This window comes from Vigna umbellata, chromosome 4 (assembly GCF_029865625.1).
Source record: "Vigna umbellata cultivar VRB3 chromosome 4, Vumbellata_1.0, whole genome shotgun sequence".
Classification (NCBI taxonomy): Eukaryota; Viridiplantae; Streptophyta; class Magnoliopsida; order Fabales; family Fabaceae; genus Vigna; species Vigna umbellata.
Genome location: NC_142168.1, coordinates 32,196,197 through 32,216,064, shown reverse-complemented (window position 1 = coordinate 32,216,064; position 19,868 = coordinate 32,196,197). Strand labels below are relative to the sequence as shown.

Sequence of the window (19,868 nt, the reverse complement as noted above, 5' to 3'; positions counted from 1 at the left end):
TGAACATCCAAAGCAAGCATAGCAGAGAAAACCTAGTCAAGTACCCATATCCATTAATGGGTAGCTGAAATCCGGAGTCTATACAGTTCCCTTTTACAATATTTGCGTACCATCATCTCTCCATTCCAATCTTAGTTTGTTGGAATGGGAAACAGTATTCGAAGAGTTGGTCTTCTCAGTACTTTTGCGGCTGGGGAGCATGAACCTTTCCATTATCAGTTCGGAAGAAAAATTTCCATTGATTTGTCAGAAAGAAAGTTTACAGAAAACCGCAGAGGAGGATGGACTGAGAAGTGGACCATGTCATACACTGTAGATGTTTCAACTTCTACACTCACTCTAACTAGAAGTGGTAAAAGTGAAGGTGCCAAGGGTTTACGGATACAACTCTCCGCCGTAATGCCAGCCGAAACTGGAAATTTTGGAGAGTACGGTTTAGGTGTGGACGTACAAACAGTCAATGAATTGGATGCTATGGTACGTAAGAGCTGTTACAATACAGGTAATTCAACGGTATCGATTAACAGTAACGAGCAGTTTCATGAAGGAGGAAGAGTTACAGCGACAGAATTTTATTTATTTGGGACTGGAGACGTAGGGAGTCTTACTGTTTTGGAAATGAAGAAGAAGAAGATTGAGGAAGAGCGATGTTATACAGTGACTCTGGCGCATTATTTTGTTACTAATGCCGGTATTAATGATTCTTCTAACAATAAAACAGATGTTGGTCTTTCTGTAGTAGTAAAGATTCGAGTATTCAAGGGAAATTTGGAAGTAACGGTGGAGGGCCCTGACCAACATCCTGCCTTTGGATTACGTTACTTGTTTGACGAAGCCATGAGAACCAAGATTTGGAAGCCTACATTATGCCCACACTGTGCTAATATCGAGAAGCAACGTAGCACAATGATTTCGCAGTCTGACAGCGATGACAGTGAGAGTGTCCCAGTGGCACGGCGTCATGGTGGTAGCCAGAAAAATTTAAGACTTGTTGACAATGGTGGAAGGTTCAATGGCAACGGTAATGGTAATTACACTGAAAATAAATTTATGTTTTTTGGAAAGAGATGGTGGTAACTGATGTACAGTGTTTTGTTATTCTACTCGTTTAGTATGAAGTAGTGGATAAGCCATCATCATGTAAAGAAAACAAGCCTAGTTTTTTTCGTTTTTAAGGATTTTTTTGTCTGTATTTTAATTGCTTCAGATAAGTTTAGAATTAGTGGAAGAACGAAGAATCAAATAGGTTGAAAATTGGAAAATGTATAACAGGAAAAGGGTAATGCACTAGAGAGAAAGTGGTTTGGAAAAAATATGATGGAGAATTAGATTCTGCAATGATTAAATTAATATCCAAGTGCAAAAGATTATACTACTGTGTTTTTGCATCTATATAGAATTTTGGTATGTGAACATCGTCGGCAGGCAAACCATAGAAAACCTAACATAGCTTATTCACCCATTATTGTTTTTTTAGTAACTACACATACATGCTCTACATCCTCCTATATTTGTATACCATTTTTCTCTACATCACTTCGATTTTCAACCCTTAAACTACGTACAAATCCATTCCAATCCTCGTGTTGAGTTGTGGTGATGTTGCTTTGCTGCATATCTATTTTGTATAAAATAAGAAGATGGGAAACAGCTTCCATTGATTTGTCCAGAAACTCGCAGGCGAAAGGGGATATTTTTATGGTTACTGGACATGGAGTGTGACATATACAATAGATGAGAAACGGTGTCAGATACAATTAAAATAAAGGTATTATCTGTTAAAAAAAAGTTACACGGACTTTTCGATTCATTGAACTTTGGAAGTCTTAAAAAAGAAATGCAAATAAAGACTTAGGCCGAATACACAAAACAAAAACTTAAAAGTAAAATATCAACTCATTCAAAATAAAAAAACTACATAATATATCTCTATATATAATAATAAAATAATATCTTAATATTATTTTTATTTCTATTTTCATCACTTTCTTCAACGTGAAACTTGACTTATGAACAACTAGTAAATTATAGTTGTTCCATTTTTTGTGTCGTGACCCACCATGTCATCTCATCATCTTCCTAACATCCAGAAATCCTAAGCAACCATCATGCCCTCCTCCACGCTGTCGCGCCACCCCCAAATCCAAACCACCCAACAAATTTCTCTCATTTGATTCTCCTTTACACCTCTCTCTCATTCCTGAGTCTCCCTCCCCTAGGCCATCCAAGACTCTTTTGATTTCTCTCAACAAAAGATTTATACTGTGAACGAAATCCAAATATTTGTGTAAGATGTCATGAGAATTACTTGAAGGCGGTATTGCAATGTGGAATCAAGTTATTGCATTAGCCTGCTTTTCAAGTCTGAACGAAAGCTTTATGAATCCATCTTTTCCAATCGCAAACCACATATTTAGAATCATTTCCAAAATTACTATACATGTTTGATGAAGTCAAGAGAACTGGGATTCGGAAGCCTACCATGTGCCCTCATTGCGATTCTAAAAAGTCATTCGGAAATTTGTCCTAAAACTCCATTTTCAATTTTTTAACCTGTTAAAGAGAAATCAAACAAGCATATCAATTGCTAAAAAGAAAGAATCAAGTTAAAAGAATCGAACAAATTAAAAAGGGGAAACACAATGAGTGAAGAAGATACAAACACAGTTACGGAATTAGATGCTGTGAAATTGAATTAGTCTGCGGAAGAATAACGCTTCCTTTGCAGATAACGTTGAAATATTACTCTACACACTAAGTGTTGATAAATATCCCCATGATCATTCCCGGTCTATACAGTTCCCTTTTACATGTTTGCTTACCCTCATCTCTCCATTCCAATCTTAGTTTGTTGGCTTTAGATGGGAAACAGTATTCGCAGAGTTGGTCTTCTCAGTACTGTTAGGGCTGGGGAGGATGAACCTTTCCATTATAAGTTGGGAAGAAAAATTTCCATTGACTTGTCAGAAAGAAAGTTTACGGTAGACAGCAGTGGAGGATGGACTGAGCAGTGGACCATGTCATACTCTGTAGATGTTTCAACTTCTACACTCACTCTAACTAGAAGTGGTAAAGGTGAAGGTGCCAAGGGTTTACGCATAAAACTCTCCGGCGTAATTCCAGCCGAAACTGGAAATTTTGTAGAGCACGGTTTAGATATGGTCGTACAAACAGTCACTGAATCGGATGCTACGGTACGTAGAACCAGTTACAATGTAAATTGTCCAACGGCAGCGGTTGACCGTAGCGAGCAGTTTCATGAAGAAGGAAGAGTTACGGAGACAAAATTTTATTTCTTTGGGACTGGAGACGCAGGGAGTCTTACTGTTTTGGAAATGAAGAAGAAGAAGATTGAGGAAAGGCGATGTTATGCAGTGACTCTGGCTCATTATTTTGCCAGTATCAATGATTTTTCAAGAAATAAAACAGATGTTGGTCTTTCTGTAGTAGTAAAGATTCGAGTATCCAAGGGAAATTTGGAAGTAACGGTGGAGGGCCCTGAGCAACACCCTGCTTTTGGATTACGTTACTTGTTTGACGAAGTCATGAGAACCAAGATTTGGAAGCCTACATTATGCCCACACTGTGCTACTATCCAGAAGCAACCTAGCACAAAGATTTCGCAGTCTGACAGCGATGACAGTAAGAGTGTCCAGGTGGCACGGCGTCATGGTGGTAGCCAGGAAAATTTAAGAGTTGTTGACAATGGTGGAAAGTTTAATGGCAACGGTAATGGTAATTACACTGAATATAATTTTACGATTTTTGGAAAGAGATGGTGGTAACTGATGTTCCAAGTTTTGTTATTCTACTCCTTTACTACGAAGTACTGGATAAGCCATCATCATGTAAAGAAAATAAGCCTAGTTTTGTGTTTTTTAGTATTTTGTTGTCTGTATTTTATTTGCTTTTTCAGAGAAGTTAAATTTATAGTTGTTGGTGTGATGAATAACCAAATATTTTGTCCCTATATCACATTATTCTTTTTATATAGGTTTGTTGGAATATAAATTGATTTTGTATGTTGGACCTAAAAGATAAAAGCCCAAAATTAGCAAAGGCCCAAATAGCATTCTAGAAAATCCTATCTAGAATGTTCTACAAAAATATCTTGAGATGTTTATCCATAAGATGTCTCTAGATAAGTTTAGAATTATAGGAATGTTTTAGAAAGTTCTAGAGAATAAATTATAGCCCTTAGATGAATGTTGAGGTGGCAAGATCCTAACCATTGGTTAAGGAGGTGCCATTAGTATAAATAGGGGATGGTTATATCATTTGAAAACAAGCCAAAAAAAGTTTAGAAGCACTCAATACAAGCCTGTCCTCTTCTCTCAAAAATCTTCCAACCTCTCCCAATCTTAAACACTTCCTTCTAGCCTTTAAAGTTTTTTCCCAACAAAGTGGTATCAGAGCCATAAGATCTTCGTAGAAATGGCAAATACTGGAGTTCCCTTTCAAGTCCCAATGCTCACTAAGAGCAACTATGACAATTGGAGCTTAAGGATGATAGCTCTCCTTGGTGCACATGATGTCTGGGAGGTGGTCGAGAAGGGCCACATTGAGCCAGAGAATCTAGAGAGTCTTTCTCAAGCTCAAAAGGATAACTTGAGAGACTCAAGGAAGAGAGACAAGAAAGCTCTCTGTCTAATCTATCAAGGATTGAAGATACTTTTGAGAAGATTTCTGGAGTCAAGTCAGCCAAGGAAGCATGGGAGAAGCTTAAGATCTCTTACAAGGGAGCAGATCAAGTCAAAAAGGTACGTCTTCAAACTTTGAGAGGAGAGTTTGAAGCTTTGCATATGAAGGAAGGTGAACTAGTCTCTGATTACTTTTCAAGAGTTTTAACGGTTACTAATAACCTAAAAAGAAATGGTGAGAAGCTAGATGATGTAAGAATTATGGAGAAAATTCTTAGATCATTAGATCCAAAGTTTGAACATATTGTCACCATTACCGAAGAAACAAAAGACTTGGAGGCCATGTCAATAGAGCAACTTCTTGGTTCGTTGCAAGCTTATGAAGAAAAGAAAAAGAAGAAGGAAGAGATCACGGAGCAAGTCCTCAAGGCACACGTTGATTCAAGAAAAGAAGAAAATACACACAACCAATCAAGGCGAAGTTATAGTCAAGAACAAGGACGAGGGCGTGCATATGGACGTGGACAAGGACGAAGGCCTAACAACAATAACCAAAGAGGAGAAAGCTCTAACAGAGGTCGTGGGAGAGGAAATCCGAATTCAAGGTATGACAAGACACGAATCAAGTGTTACAATTGTGATAAGTTTGGACATTATGCTTCTGAATGTAGAGCCCCTAACAAAAATAAAGTCGAAGAGAAAGCCAATTATGCTGAAGAAAGGTGTCAAGAAGATGGTACCTTGCTATTGGCTTACAAGGGCCAAGATAGAGGCGAGGATAATCAGTGGTACCTTGACAGTGGAGCAAGTAACCATATGTGTGGGAAAAGAAGCATGTTTGTGGAGCTTGATGAATCAGTAAAGGGAAACGTGGCTTTTGGAGATGAATCAAAGGTGGCAGTGAAAGGAAAAGGTAATGTCCTCATCCGACTAAAGAATGGAGAACATCAATTTATTTCCAACGTATATTATGTGCCAAGCATGAAGAGCAACATCTTGAGCTTAGGACAACTCTTAGAGAAAGGTTATGATATTCAACTTAAGAATAATAACCTTTCTATAAGAGATAATACAAGTAGGTTCATTGCAAAGGTGCCAATGACAAGAAATAGAATGTTCGTGCTCAACATTCAAAGTGATGGCCCACAATGTCTTAAGATGTGCTACAAAGACCAATCATGGCTTTGGCATCTTCGATTTGGCCATCTTAATTTTAAAGGATTAGAGTTGCTCTTCAAGAAAGCAATGGTGAGAGGACTGCCTCATATTACTCACCCCAACCAAGTTTGTGAAGGATGTCTACTTGGAAAACAATTTCGATTGAGTTTCCCAAATGAGTCGGACTCAAGAGCTCAAAAGCCATTAGAACTCATACACACAGATGTGTGCGGACCAATCAAGCCAAGATCACTCGGTAAGAGTAATTATTTCCTTCTCTTCATTGATGATTTTTCAAGAAAAACATGGGTATATTTCTTAAAAGAAAAATCAGAAGTGTTTGAGAACTTCAAGAAGTTTAAAGCCCATGTTGAGAAGGAAAGTGGCCTTCTGATCAAAGCTTTGAGATCCGATCGTGGAGGAGAGTTTACATCAAAAGAGTTTCAAAAGTATTGTGAAGACAATGGAATCAGACGACAGTTGACAGTGCCAAGATCCCCTCAACAAAATGGAGTGGCTGAAAGGAAGAATAGAACTATCCTGGAGATGGCAAGGAGCATGCTTAAAAGCAAGAAACTTCCAAAGGAGTTTTGGGCTGAAGCTGTTGCATGTGCAGTCTATCTAACCAACCGCTCTCCAACAAGAAGCGTTAGTGGAAAAACACCACAAGAAGCATGGAGCGGAAGAAAGCCAGGTATTTCTCATCTTAGAGTCTTTGGAAGCATAGCTCATGTGCATGTGCCAGATGAGAAACGAAGTAAGCTTGATGACAAAAGTGAAAAATACATCTTCATTGGTTATGACGCCAACTCTAAAGGGTACAAACTCTACAATCCTGATTCAAGGAAAACAATCATTAGCCGGAATGTAGTGTTTAACGAAGAAGGAGAATGGGATTGGTCGACAAACTGTGAAGATCATACCTTCTTCCCGTGCATTGAAGAAGAGGATGTGGAACAACAACAACAACCGCAAGAAGCACCTGCTACTCCACCCACTTCACCAAATACAATCATTCAAGATGATGAAAGCTCAAGTGAAAGAATGCCACGTTTCCGAAGTCTCCAAGAAATTTATGAGGTAACTGAAAATATAGACAATGTTACCTTATTCTGTCTATTTGCAGACTGTGAGCCCATGAACTTCCAAGAAGCAATTGAAAAGAAGAGTTGGAGAAATGCAATGGATGAAGAGATCGAGGCAATAAAGAAGAATGATACTTGGGAGCTAGCCTCGCTTCCAAAAGGGCACAAAGCAATTGGTGTCAAGTGGGTCTACAAAGCAAAGAAAGACTCCAAAGGAGAAGTTCAGAGATACAAAGCAAGATTGGTGGCGAAGGGCTACAGTCAAAGGGCTGGCATCGACTATGACGAGGTATTTGCTCCAGTTGCTCGACTAGAAACTGTAAGACTTATTATATCATTAGCAGCTCAAAATAATTGGAAGATACATCAAATGGATGTCAAATCCGCCTTCTTAAATGGAGTTCTTGAAGAAGAAGTCTACATTGAGCAGCCACAAGGATATGAAGTCAAAGGTGAAGAAGATAAAGTCTTGAAATTAAAGAAGGCTCTTTATGGGTTGAAACAAGCCCCGAGAGCTTGGAATGTTCGGATTGACAAGTACTTCAAAGCAGCAAATTTCATCAAGTGTCCATATGAGCATGCACTCTATATCAAAGCTCAAGGTAAAGATATTTTGATTGTATGCTTGTATGTCGATGACTTGATTTTTACAGGGAACAATCCAAGCATGTTTGAGGAATTCAAGAAGGATATGATAATGGAATTTGAAATGACCGACATGGGGCTTATGGCATATTATCTCGGAATTGAAGTAAAACAAGGAAACAAAGGAATTTTTATTACTCAAGAAAGTTATGCCAAAGACCTCCTCAAGAAGTTCAAGATGGATGATGCTAATCCAGTTGGTACTCCTATGGAATGCGGCATAAAGTTGAGTAAGGATGAAGAGGGAGAAAAAGTGGATCCAACCCTCTATAAAAGTCTTGTTGGAAGTTTGCGCTATTTAACTTGTACAAGACCAGACATTCTCTATGCCGTTGGAGTCGTGAGTCGGTACATGGAAGCTCCAACAACTACTCACTTCAAGTCTGCGAAGAGGATTCTTCGATATATCCAAGGTACGACAAGTTATGGCCTATACTACTCCATTTCTAACGATTACAAGCTTGTTGGATATAGTGATAGTGATTGTGAGTGGAGATATGGATGACCGAAAGAGCACAAGTGGATTTGTGTTCTACATGGGAGACACAGCCTTTACTTGGATGTCCAAAAAGCAGCCTATTGTCACTTTGTCTACATGTGAAGCAGAATATGTAGCTGCAACTTCATGTGTTTGCCATACTGTTTGGCTACGCAACCTATTGAAGGAGTTAAGCTTGCCACAAGTGGAGCCAACAAAGATTTTCGTGGACAACAAGTCGGCAATAGCATTAGCAAAAAACCCAGTCTTCCATGATCGAAGTAAGCACATCCACACCCGTTACCATTACATCAGAGAATGCATCAGCAACAAGGATGTGCAAATGGAATATGTGAAAACACATGATCAGGTAGCAGATATCTTCACCAAACCACTGAAGAAAGAAGTCTTTATGAAGTTGAGAAGTTTGCTTGGAGTACAAAATCAAGTTTAAGAGGGGGTGTTGGAATATAAATTGATTTTGTATGTTGGGCCTAAAAGATAAAAGCCCAAAATTAGCAAAGGCCCAAATAGCATTCTAGAAAATCCTATCTAGAAGGATTCTAGAATGTTCTACAAAAATATCTTGAGATGTTTATCCATAAGATGTCTCTAGATAAGTTTAGAATTATAGGAATGTTTTAGAAAGTTCTAGAGAATAAATTATAGCCCTTAGATGAATGTTGAGGTGACAAGATCCTAACCATTGGTTAAGGAGGTGCCATTAGTATAAATAGGGGATGGTTATATCATTTGAAAACAAGCCAAAAAAAGTTTAGAAGCACTCAATACAAGCCTGTCCTCTTCTCTCAAAAATCTTCCAACCTCTCCCAATCTTAAACACTTCCTTCTAGCCTTTAAAGTTTTTTCCCAACAAGGTTAAAAAAAGGTTTTCTAATTCTAAGAAACAATATCATTTTTAGATATGCAAAGGGTTGATGTTGATGAAGTGTTCATTCTACCCAACATAAAGCATGGTCTTGGATAGTGTATAAAAATCCTGAAACATTTTTTTCATACTTTGATTGGTGTTTGTGACCAATGATGTGTTTACTATCTTTGTGCCTTTAACAGATGTTAGGTTTTTTGGTTCGTGTTGTTTGAAGACTCTCTTCTTGTCCCTAATACAAGTAGACTGATATATTATTTGATGGGGGTGAGGACATGAATGCAATGTTCTCTATTACAATGGGTTCAGAGTGGAATTCTATCTGTGTATGGTGCTTTCGTTGCTTAAACCCTTTTTGGTTTTTGCATAGTAAGAACCTATCATGATAATAAGAATAGTTTTGTTAAGATGACTTAGTTTTGTTTTCTGGTTATGGAACCTATACTGGTACATTGTATTTTGCTTAGGATTCTATGCACGAACCAAACTTTCAAGAAGAGTGGTAGAAGTCTATGTCCCAAGACTCCTTTCTGGTTTTGCTATATTCTTGCAATTTGCTGGAGGAGAAAATTGGAAAATATGAAATAGAATAACCAGATTCTGCTGCATGATTAAAATAACCGACCCAAGAATAATGGATCCCTTTCAGTAACAGTGAAAAGATTATTATGTTTGTTTTTAAACAGCAAATCACAAATATACTATAAACGAAGTATTAGGGTAATTCAACCTAAAACACGCATGCTACATACCAACTTTTCCTCTGCATATCTGTTCATTTTCATCCACCACGACCACCTTTCGATCTTTAGTTTTCCTTTGTTTTCTCTACATAGTACCATCACAAGATTAATTGAAAGTAACTAGCTTCACAGTCTTTGAGATAACTCAACGTGACTTGAGCACTAAACGCATACTTGAAGCTGATTCAAATGCATACTTTGCCTTAACGAAACTGACAGCAACACAGTAAATAAGGCTACTTATGGAAAAACATAGGTCACAGGAGAAGCAGAACGGAGAATTGTGGCAGTCTAAGAGTGAAGACACAGATTGTACTCCCAAAGGAGTATCTCTGGGTGGAAGCAGGAAAAATGTAAGAGTGATTTCCAATGGTAGGAAGTTTGGGGGTGATGGTAATGGTAATTTCTATGAAAGAAATGCTTTTAATGTGATTTATCAATATCAATGATCTGAAAACAATAGTGTTAGTGGAAGAACATATATATATATATATATATATATATATATATATATATATATAGGAGCAACAGTTTCTTTACTATAATATAACAAATTATATTATTAATAACCTCACCTGTCCAAGTTGTGTTTGTGTGTAACCTACTAGAGTGCTTGCTTGAATTTTTAAGTTTATTTCTCTATATAACAAATTGTAAAAGAGGATGCATTGTATTTTGGATATTAGGGTCGAGAGTTATTCCTTCACACTTTATGTTATTCTTTTTTGTCTTGTCAAAGGTTTCCCTTATTAAGCCGAGAGGAGGTGAGTACTTGTCAAAAACATTCTGACGTTCAAATTAGTTAATTATACTGATTTGTTATTACAATTAAGTCTTAAATGTCCACCTGATCATTATCTTACGACCTCTATATTTATAGATTTCAGAATGGACTTTTAGTTAGGATTGGTCCAATAGCCCATAAGCGTGCTTTATTTTCATGTTGAGTTTATGTTGCTGATTTTAATATGTATGGTATCAAATGGTCCCTTAAGAGATGATGACCAATCAATCAACACACTAGTACAAAGACACCATACAACGTCAAATATTTTGGGTCTTTCACGTCAAATTCGAGAACGACATCATATCGGGAAACGTTAAATTGACGTCGAATATAAAAAAATTCGAAGTTAATTTAACATCGAATTGTCAATATACGACGTTAATTAATTTTTTTTTATTTTTTAATTAATTGAAATCCTTTTTTACAACTCTACGAAATCTGAAAAACAGAACTATGAACAGTAATATAGGATCAACAACAAATAACAATAACAAACAAGTTCAATCAAACAACAACGACAAACAAGTTCAACCAAACAACAAACAAGTTCAACAAATAAGTTCTTCAAAACGAAAATGAAAACTAACATTCAAAAGGTGGGTTCATCGGAATGAAGTGTTGCCACCAGTGAAAGAGAAAATAAAATGCACCTATGAAGGACAAGAACACTAAAATAATCGGTGAAAACAAATGAAAATCATACCTTGTTAACTATCTGGCAAGTGTACCAAATCGTTCAAAGTAATAAAACCGGTAAGACCGGATATCGTTTCCCAAGAGACTCGTGTAACACTTTATAATCGTATAATAATTTAACTATCTTAGACTAAGAATAATCTCTTTTTAGTATGGCTCAAATACAATAAAATTCCAATTCATCTATACGTGATAAAATGAACTTCTTAGAGACTAAAAGATTGAAAGTGGTTAATGGATGATAAAACAATATGGATTTGAGATGTTGGAGAATGATTGTAATTACTACGCTATCATGCAAATGCAAATTACTACTTCCTCATTTAATTGCTTTCATCAACCTTCCTATTATACTCAGACCCAATCCCTTGGTAGAAAGAACCTAGATTCACTTTTGCAGTCCCAATCCCTTGGTAACTTAGAAAGTTCATCTGCATTACAATTAGAGGTTCTAGACAACTACAGGATCAAGCTCTATCCCTAGATACAATCTCCTATAGGTGTTAATTCCAGTTCAAGATCCACAAAATATTTCCCAATATCAAGCAGATCTAAGAATCATGCTATGGTTGATCAAGTCACAACAAGCTTTAAGATAAGGAAATTAAACACTCACAATCAAATGAAAGAAGCTTAAATTCATTAAAACTCAAGTGCATTTACATGAAAGTTTCGTAACTACATCATTCCCCAACAAATTTAATTTAGTTCTCCATAGTCATGGAGAACTTAAGCTTACAATGGAGAAAAATGGAAGAATGGGGATCCAAGGAGGAAGAATGGAGAGTTCCCACTGCCCAAAACCAGCTCCCTGAAGTCCAAAAATGGTGTTCCAAGCTTCAGCCGCCAAGTCCCCCAGACTTCAGGTTCAGAATGCTTTAAATAGATCTAGGGTTCCAGGTCAGCAATTATCGCGCCCGGCGCCCCTCCTCAGTCGCGCTCGGGTGCGAAGCTCTCGCAGAAGGTCGCGCCCGGCACCCCCTATGTCGCGCCCGGGCGCGAGGCTTGCGCAGAAAGTTGCGCCCAGCCCCCTTCTTCTATGGCGCCCAGGCGCGAATTTCCTTCCCTGCTTCTTCAGATCCTACTTTTGTATCTTTTCCTTGGCTCCCTTTCTTGATAATTATGATACTTCTCCAACAACTTACAGATTGCCTACAAATTCGAGGAATTAATGAAGAAACTTGTATGTAAAGCTTAAACTAGACTTATTCAAAAACTTAAGTAAAACGGGAGGATTAGACATGTTTCAAGCTTAAGAAGGGTCGATTTGGTACGAAAATTGGTTCAAAGATAATGGTAAAAATTACCGTTATCATACCTAAAGTAGTTACTTAACATGCATTTATATCAAATGAAAGAAAGATTACATGTAATGGTCGTCAAACTTCGTTCGAAAAAAGTTTGAGCGGTCTCGCGCGCTAAGATAAAGTGAATGAATTTTCAATCTCCCGCTCAAATTTTTATTGAATTTACTAGCTTTTTTTAGTCTAACGCTGAGGCATTCGGGCATTTTATATCTTTTTACATTGGAAACATATCTCGGCGGCATTAAATATATGAAGGGTTTACCTGATATTGTAATAATCGTCGATCAACAAGAAGAATATACGGCTCTTCGAGAATGTATAACTTTGGAAATTCCAACAATTTGTTTAATTGATACAAATAGTGACCCGGACCTCGTTGATAATAATTCTAAACAAAGTTTAATAATTTCATTTATTTACAAAATTGTCACCGATCATTTTTAAAGTTAACTATTTAGTGGTGAGACGTTAAACGCGCGATGTTATACCTGTTTTTTCCACCAGTGACGTTGTCCTCAAACTTCTAAAAAAATACTCATTCTGATGATAGTTGACCGACCAATCATATTAAAAGTGTGTTGACCGAGCAGTTTATACTGTACACTATTTTTTAGTGAAAATAATTGTTTGTTATGGAAAGAATCAAATTTAATCCAACAAAAGAGTTAGAACAATTGTTTGTTATGGAAAGAATCAAATTTAATCCAACAAAAGAGTTAGAACAACTGTTTATAGTATTCTTTTTTTATGGTTATGAAATGCACGGGTTTATTATTTAAATGGAAATTATAGACAGTACGATCGGTTCAGAAATTTTCATAGCCTGCTTTGCAAAAGTTGATATATGCATTTGGAAGAATCAATGAAAAATAATGGAATTAACGAGGGGAAAAGACAAAGATCAAAGTGGAGTAGAAAATATGATACAGAATTAGGTGCCATGTAATTAAAAGAATCCGAGCAAGAATAGCACTTGATATATCATAGAGAATTAGATTATATATAATTGATATGCGAGAATATGATTATATACAGGGATGGCAAAAAAATTCGCGCCCACGGATATCTGCCGATAAAATCCGTGACGGATAGTTGATTCCTGCAGATATTTACTACCCGCAACTCGCCGCGGATATTTTAATACCCGCTTATAAACGGGTCGGGTGCGGTATTATACTATCCGTATCCGCGGATACGCGCTACCCGCAAAAAATAAAAATAAAAATTTAATTTATATTTTATTAAGTTAAATTTAATTAAAATTAACATTAATTTATATTTTACAAGATTAAATTTAATTAAAATTGAATTTAAATTTATATTTAATTTATATTATATTATATTTTATATATTTTTTGTAATTCTATTTAAATTTTATTTTAATAATTTATTAAAATATACTTTTTTTTAATATTTGGGGTATCCACGCGTTTTAAAATATCCGCTAATATTTTTTAAGAGAGTATCCATGCGAGTAGCGGATGAATTTTTTTTATCGGATCGGGTTGCGGGTAGGCACTATATGTGCCCGACCCGACCCGTTGTCATCCCTAATTATATACCAAGCCAAAATAAAAATAGAAACTTTGTTTAGAGTCTTAGACGTCCCAAATTTCATACAAACACAATATGATGATGAAGCTCTACATTCATCACATTACATCGTCCTTAACCTGACGTCAAAGAAATCAAACAAGTTAAAGAATCGAACAAATTAAAAAAAGAGCTGAATAATGAGTGAAGAAGAAACACATGGTAATGCGATGGAATTAGATGCTATGAAAATGAATTATTATCCTTTACAGATAAGGCGTAAATATTCTATACTCTACATACTAAGTGTTGATAAATATCCCCATGATCATCCCAAGAAAACATAGCAGAGAAAACCTAGGCAAGTACCCACATCAGTTACCCCTACATATTTTCATACCATCCTCTCTCTCCATTCCATTCTTAATCTGCTTCCTATGGGAAACAGTATCCGCAGAGTTGGTCTTCTCAATACTGTTGGAGCTGGGGAGGATGAACCTTTCCATTATAAGTTGGGAAGAAAAGTTTCCATTGACTTGTCGAAAAAACTGCTTAAGGTAAAACGCAGTGGAAGTTGTAGTGAGAAGTGGATCATGTCATACGAGGTAGATCGTTCTACTTGTACATTCACTCTAAGGAAAAGGGGTAAGTATGATTTATTTATAGACATCTTCAGTGAAGTATTAGACCAAGATGGATATTTTTCAAAGTATAGTTATGATTTGGACGTAGAGACAGTTACTGACTCAGATTCTCTGTTATATACCCGCTCGTCGAGGTACGCCAATGGAAGTTTTTTACCACCAATGAATCAGTATGGCAGGCAGATTCATGGAGGAGGCAGAGTTACGGAGACACATTTCTGGTTATGTGGGACTGGAGACATACAGACTCTTACTGTTTTGGAAAAGAAGATGACGATGGAGGAAAAACGAAGTTATGAAGTGACTCTGGCGCACTATTTTGCTACCAGTGCAGGTATAAATGATTTTTCGGGAAATTCAATAGATGTTGGTCTTTCTGTAGTAGTAAAGATTCGAGCATCCCATGGGAATTTGGACATAACGGTGGAGGGTCCTGACAAACACCCTGCATCTGGATTACGTTACTTGTTTGACGAAGCCATGAAAAGTCAGATTTGGAAGCCTACATTATGCCCACACTGTGCTACTATCCAGAAGCAACGTAGAAAAATGATTTTTCCGTCTGACAGTGATGACAGTGAGAGTGTCCCATGGGCACGGCGTCATGGTGGTAGCCAGAAAAATTCAAGAGGTGTTAACAATGGTGGAAAGTTCAATGGCAACGGTAATGGTAATTACACTGAAAATAATTATGTGTTTTGTCCAGAGAGATGGCGTAACTGATGTACCAAATTTTGTTATTCTACTCGTTTAGTATGAAGTAGTGTGGATAAGGCATCATCATCTAAAGAAAATAAGCTTTTTTTTTAGTACTTTGTTGTATGTATTTTATTTGCTTCAGAGTAGTTTCTAGTTGTTGGGTGTATAGTGAATAACTAAATATTTTGTCTCTATATCAGACAATACTTAAGCTTTATGTTTTCTTTCTGAATAATATATTTTCAGCACATCTGTTTTACCTTTTATTGAACCATACTTAAAGTTAGTTTTCATCTAAGTATATAGAACTTTTGGTTTTCATGTTATCCATACATTTAAGTATAGAAAAATGCATGAAAAATGTTAAGAAAACAAACCTTAAACTATGGGCTTTTGAAAAATTTTAAATATTCAAGGAAAAAATTATCTTAAACAATGGCCAACACATTCTTTATTCTATTTCTAACAACTTTCATTTTTGCAACATCTTTATTCATAATCCATACTAACAAAAGTTATGAAAATTTGAAGTTTACAAACTCAAAATTCAACTAAAATTGCAAAATGCAACTTAATATGAGTGGTGATGTATATGGGTGGTCATTACATGAGGCATTTGGAATCAAAGAAACAATATCATTTATAGAAATGCAAGGGTTGATGCTGACGAAGTGTTTACTCTAGCCTAACTTAAAACCATGTCTTAGATAGTGTATAAAAATCCTAAAACAATTTTTTCATACTCTTGATTGGTGTTTCTTCCCAACTATGTGTTTACAATCTTCATCACAACACAAACTGAACTTCTAAGATGCAAAATCACACTTAGCTACAAATCATGTTCTCATTGTTGCAGATCTAAAATTGCGAGGATTCATGAGCACCATCGCCTGCATCACCTAATAAAGCAAAAGCAAACCAAAAAAATTCCAAATTCAGAAAGTTTCGGCTACGACAAAGGCGAACAATGGTTAGACATGGTGATCTGGCCATCTTGTCAAAGTTTCAAAGGGAGAGGGATCAGAGTTGGTGAAAATGAAGCCGGAGAAACAATAAGGATGGAGTCGTTTAGTCGCATGGAAGAAGAAAGTTGAAGAACTGCAATGGGGTCATTCTGTTTCATGGAAGCCGGAATGAACCATAACACAGGAGGAATTCAAAACCGCTTTTTATGTATGTTATAATTAGAACATATATAGAAGGTTTTCTTACTTATAGCAAAAATATCATAGTCAATTTTTTATAGTGGTTATAATTATAACTAGTATATAAAGTTTTTTTTATTTATTACAAAAAGTTATATTGTGTCCACTTTCCATAACCATTATAATATAATCAGAATAGATGTTTTTTATTACAAAAATGTCACTACGACATTATATACATGTTATAACTACATCAATATAAAAAATGTTATCTTATTTACCATTATTTACCATTATGTCGTGGCTCTCCAATTTTTACTAGTAGATTATAATCAATATAAATAGTTGTTGAATAAGTGCTTTTTTTGCACTATACTAGTGTATAGTGTGGATAGTCTTTTGCTTAGAATTCTATGTTGGAACCAAACTTGCAACAAGAGTGGTAGATAAGTCTATGTTCCCATACTCCTTTTCGAGTTTTGCTATATTCTTGTAATTTGGTGGGCAACAATTATGGGGAGAAAATTGTATGGTTTTTTATGGATTTTTTTCTTTTTTTTTCTTTTTTCTTACTTTTTATTTTTATTTTAATACGGATTGGGGCAACCCTATTTCTCCTATTAACATATTTGTTCTTGTTGATAAAAAAAAATTATACTGGAACAAGTGGAAATAATAAGAAATCAAATGTTTAAATACAGATGGAGAAAATTGGAAAATATGAAATAGAACCAGATGCTGCTGCATGATTAAAAATAACCTACCCAAGAATAATGCATCCCTTTCAGTAACAGTGAAAAGATTATCATGTTTTTTTTTTTTAATCAGCAAATCACTAATATACTAAAAACGAAGTATTTAGGGTAATTCAACCTAAATCACGCATGCTAAATACCAACCTTTCCTCTGCATATCTGTTCATTTTCATCCACCACGACCTCCTTTCGATGTTAGTTGTTCCTTGTTCGTGTTCTACATGGTACCATAACAAGATTCATTGAAACTAACTAGATTCAAAATCTCTGAGATAACTCAAGGTGACTTGAGCCCTAAACGCAAAGTTGAAGCTGATTCAGAAGCATACTTGGCCTTAAGGAAACTGACAGCAACACAGTAAATAAGACTATACTTATGGAAAAACATAGACAGAAGAAAAAACCTCGGTGATTAACTAAGTTCTCAGCCAAAATTACTCATCGAAACAAAGATAATAACAATAGAAAAAAGGGCAATATATGCTTACGCTAGATGAAATGACGTAGACGAATAAACAAGTGAAATGACAGATCAAGAAAAGGATCAGCAGAAGAAGTGAACAAAAAAATAAAAGCGCGATAGAATTAGATGCTATTCAAATGAAATAATTTGCGGAAGAATAACGCTTCCCTTGCGGGTAATATGCAAGATTCTATATGCCTTTTCATCGTGAACCAAAGACTCTATGCTGTGTTAATAAATCTCCCATCCCATGAACATCCTGAGCATACGGAGAGCTAAGAAAAGCTAGCATTGTGGATGCTGAATCCCTGACCACACAGCACCCTTCAACTTTGTTTGGGGTAATCACTGCAAAGTTTACTTCATACCTCTAAAAAGAAAAAGGTACTCCGTTCCAAGTCTCTAGGTTCTTCCACATATTTTACATAGGTGCTTGTTTGTGTGTATACATTCAATGGGTAACATTCTACGCAGCGGTGGTCTTCTCAGCAATGGTGGAACTGGGTCTGACCCTTATTGTGTTCAGCTGGGAAAATATGCCGCCATTTCTTTATCACAAAGGCAAGTTATCATGCAACAAAACGGTGGAGTCTTGGAGAGCTGGAATATAACATACCAAGTAGGTGTTTCAGCCTGTGCACTGCAGCTAACAAGAGAAGCTGACAATAGCAAAGTTGTGAAGGGTTTACGCTTACAACTCCGCAGCGAGACAACCAAACGCAGTGGAGCTCTTGCAGAGTTCGATTTCTTTTTAGACGTGCAAACAATAAATGGAGACGATTTCGTGGTATGTCCCCGCTGGTTCGCCGTCTGTGGCGTTCATACAACAACATCACTCAATCAAAACAAGAGGGTTAACAGCAGATCGGGCAGTGTTACGGATATGGACATGTATTTGTATGGTGAGGGACACAAAGGGGGTCTTATTGTCCTCGAAAGGAAGAAAAAGAGTGGCCATCTACTTCCTTATGAAGTCACTCTATCGCATTATCATGCTACTGGTTCAGGCATTAATGATTACCGTAAGATTAAACCAGATTTTGGCCTTTCTATGGTCGCAAAGATTCGATTAATGGGTGGTAGTTTGACCGTAATGGTGGATGGCCCTGAACAACACCCTTCTTCTGCGTTATTGTACATGTTCGATGAAGTCAGTAGAAACGCGTTTTGGCACCGTGACATGTGCCCTCACTGCGCTAAAACTCCGAAGAAGCAGAACGGAGAACTGTGGCAGTCTGAGAGTGAAGACTCTGATAGTACTCCCAAAGGAGTATCTCAGGGTGGAAGCGGGAAAAATGTAAGAGTGATTTCCAATGGTGGGAAGTTTGGAGGTGATGGTAATGGTAATTTCTATGAGAGAAATGTTTTTAATGTGATTTATCAGCATCAGTGGTCTGAAAACAACAGTGTTAGTGGAAGAACATATACGTAGGAGCTGCAGTTTCTGTACTGTAATATAGCAGCTTGTACTATTAATAACCTCACCTGTCCAAGGTGTGTTTGTGTGTAACCTGCTAGAGTGCTTGCTTGAACTTTTAAGTTCATTTCTCTATATAACAAATTGTAAAAGAGGATGCCTTGTTTAATAATTGTTAGTTATGCAAAGAATCAAGCTTAAGCCAACAAAAGAGTTAGATCAACTGTTTACAGTATTCTTTTTATGCTTATGAAATGCACGGGTTTATTAATTAAATGGAAATTGGCACAGGCAATACGATCGGTTAGGAGATTTTCATTGCCTGCTTTTCAAAAGTTGGATATATGCATTTGGAAGAATCAATAAAAAATAATGGAATTAATGATTGCAAAAGACAAAGATCAAAGTGGAGTAGAAAATATGATAGAGAATTAGGTGCCATGTAATTAAAAAACTGAGCAAGAATAGCACTTGATATATCATGGAGAATTAGATTCTCTCTCTATATATAATTGATATGCTGATATGCGAGAATATGATTATATACCAGGCCTAAATAAAAATAGAAACTTGGTTTTCATTCTTAGATGTCCCAAATTTCATACACACACAATATGATGATCAAGCTAGTACATTCATCACATTACACCATCCTTAGATGTCCTAGAACATACAAACAAAGTCTTAGAAGTCTTTGTAAACCATTAAACATCAAAACAGAGGCTCCTCTCGAATATGCCGGAGAAAACTACTACATGAAGAAAAATATAATAACAGAAAAGAG

At 36.4% G+C, this 19,868-nt stretch overlaps 4 protein-coding genes across 5 annotated transcripts; all 4 read left to right on the top strand.

Moving 5' to 3' along the window:
- Window positions 1–4: 4 nt before the first annotated feature.
- LOC148199921 (uncharacterized) lies at window positions 5–1,192 on the top strand. The gene has a single exon (XM_088111810.1). The coding sequence runs from the start codon at window positions 145–147 to the stop codon at window positions 1,075–1,077; it is 933 nt and encodes a 310-aa protein (XP_087967936.1). The 5' UTR covers window positions 5–144; the 3' UTR covers window positions 1,078–1,192.
- Window positions 1,193–1,867: 675 nt separating this feature from the next.
- Window positions 1,868–3,970, top strand: LOC148199920 (uncharacterized). Its single transcript, XM_088111811.1, has one exon. The coding sequence runs from the start codon at window positions 2,862–2,864 to the stop codon at window positions 3,783–3,785; it is 924 nt and encodes a 307-aa protein (XP_087967937.1). The 5' UTR covers window positions 1,868–2,861; the 3' UTR covers window positions 3,786–3,970.
- A 10,323-nt stretch (window positions 3,971–14,293) lies between these two features.
- Window positions 14,294–16,631, top strand: LOC148199919 (uncharacterized). The gene is made up of 2 exons (XM_088114131.1): window positions 14,294–15,269; window positions 16,161–16,631. The coding sequence occupies exons 1-2, from the start codon at window positions 14,399–14,401 to the stop codon at window positions 16,205–16,207; spliced, it is 918 nt and encodes a 305-aa protein (XP_087970257.1). The 5' UTR covers window positions 14,294–14,398; the 3' UTR covers window positions 16,208–16,631.
- A 1,273-nt stretch (window positions 16,632–17,904) lies between these two features.
- On the top strand, window positions 17,905–19,236 carry LOC124829238 (uncharacterized). Of its 2 annotated transcripts, XM_088114130.1 has the most exons (2): window positions 17,905–18,051; window positions 18,142–19,236. In XM_088114130.1, exon 2 carries the CDS (start codon window positions 18,239–18,241, stop codon window positions 19,097–19,099), a length of 861 nt encoding a protein of 286 aa, XP_087970256.1. In that variant the 5' UTR covers window positions 17,905–18,051; window positions 18,142–18,238; the 3' UTR covers window positions 19,100–19,236. The 2 variants fall into 2 exon arrangements, with proteins under 2 accessions (XP_087970256.1, XP_047158659.1); XM_047302703.2 differs by having other exon boundaries at window positions 17,913–19,236.
- The last annotated feature ends 632 nt before the right edge of the window (window positions 19,237–19,868 follow it).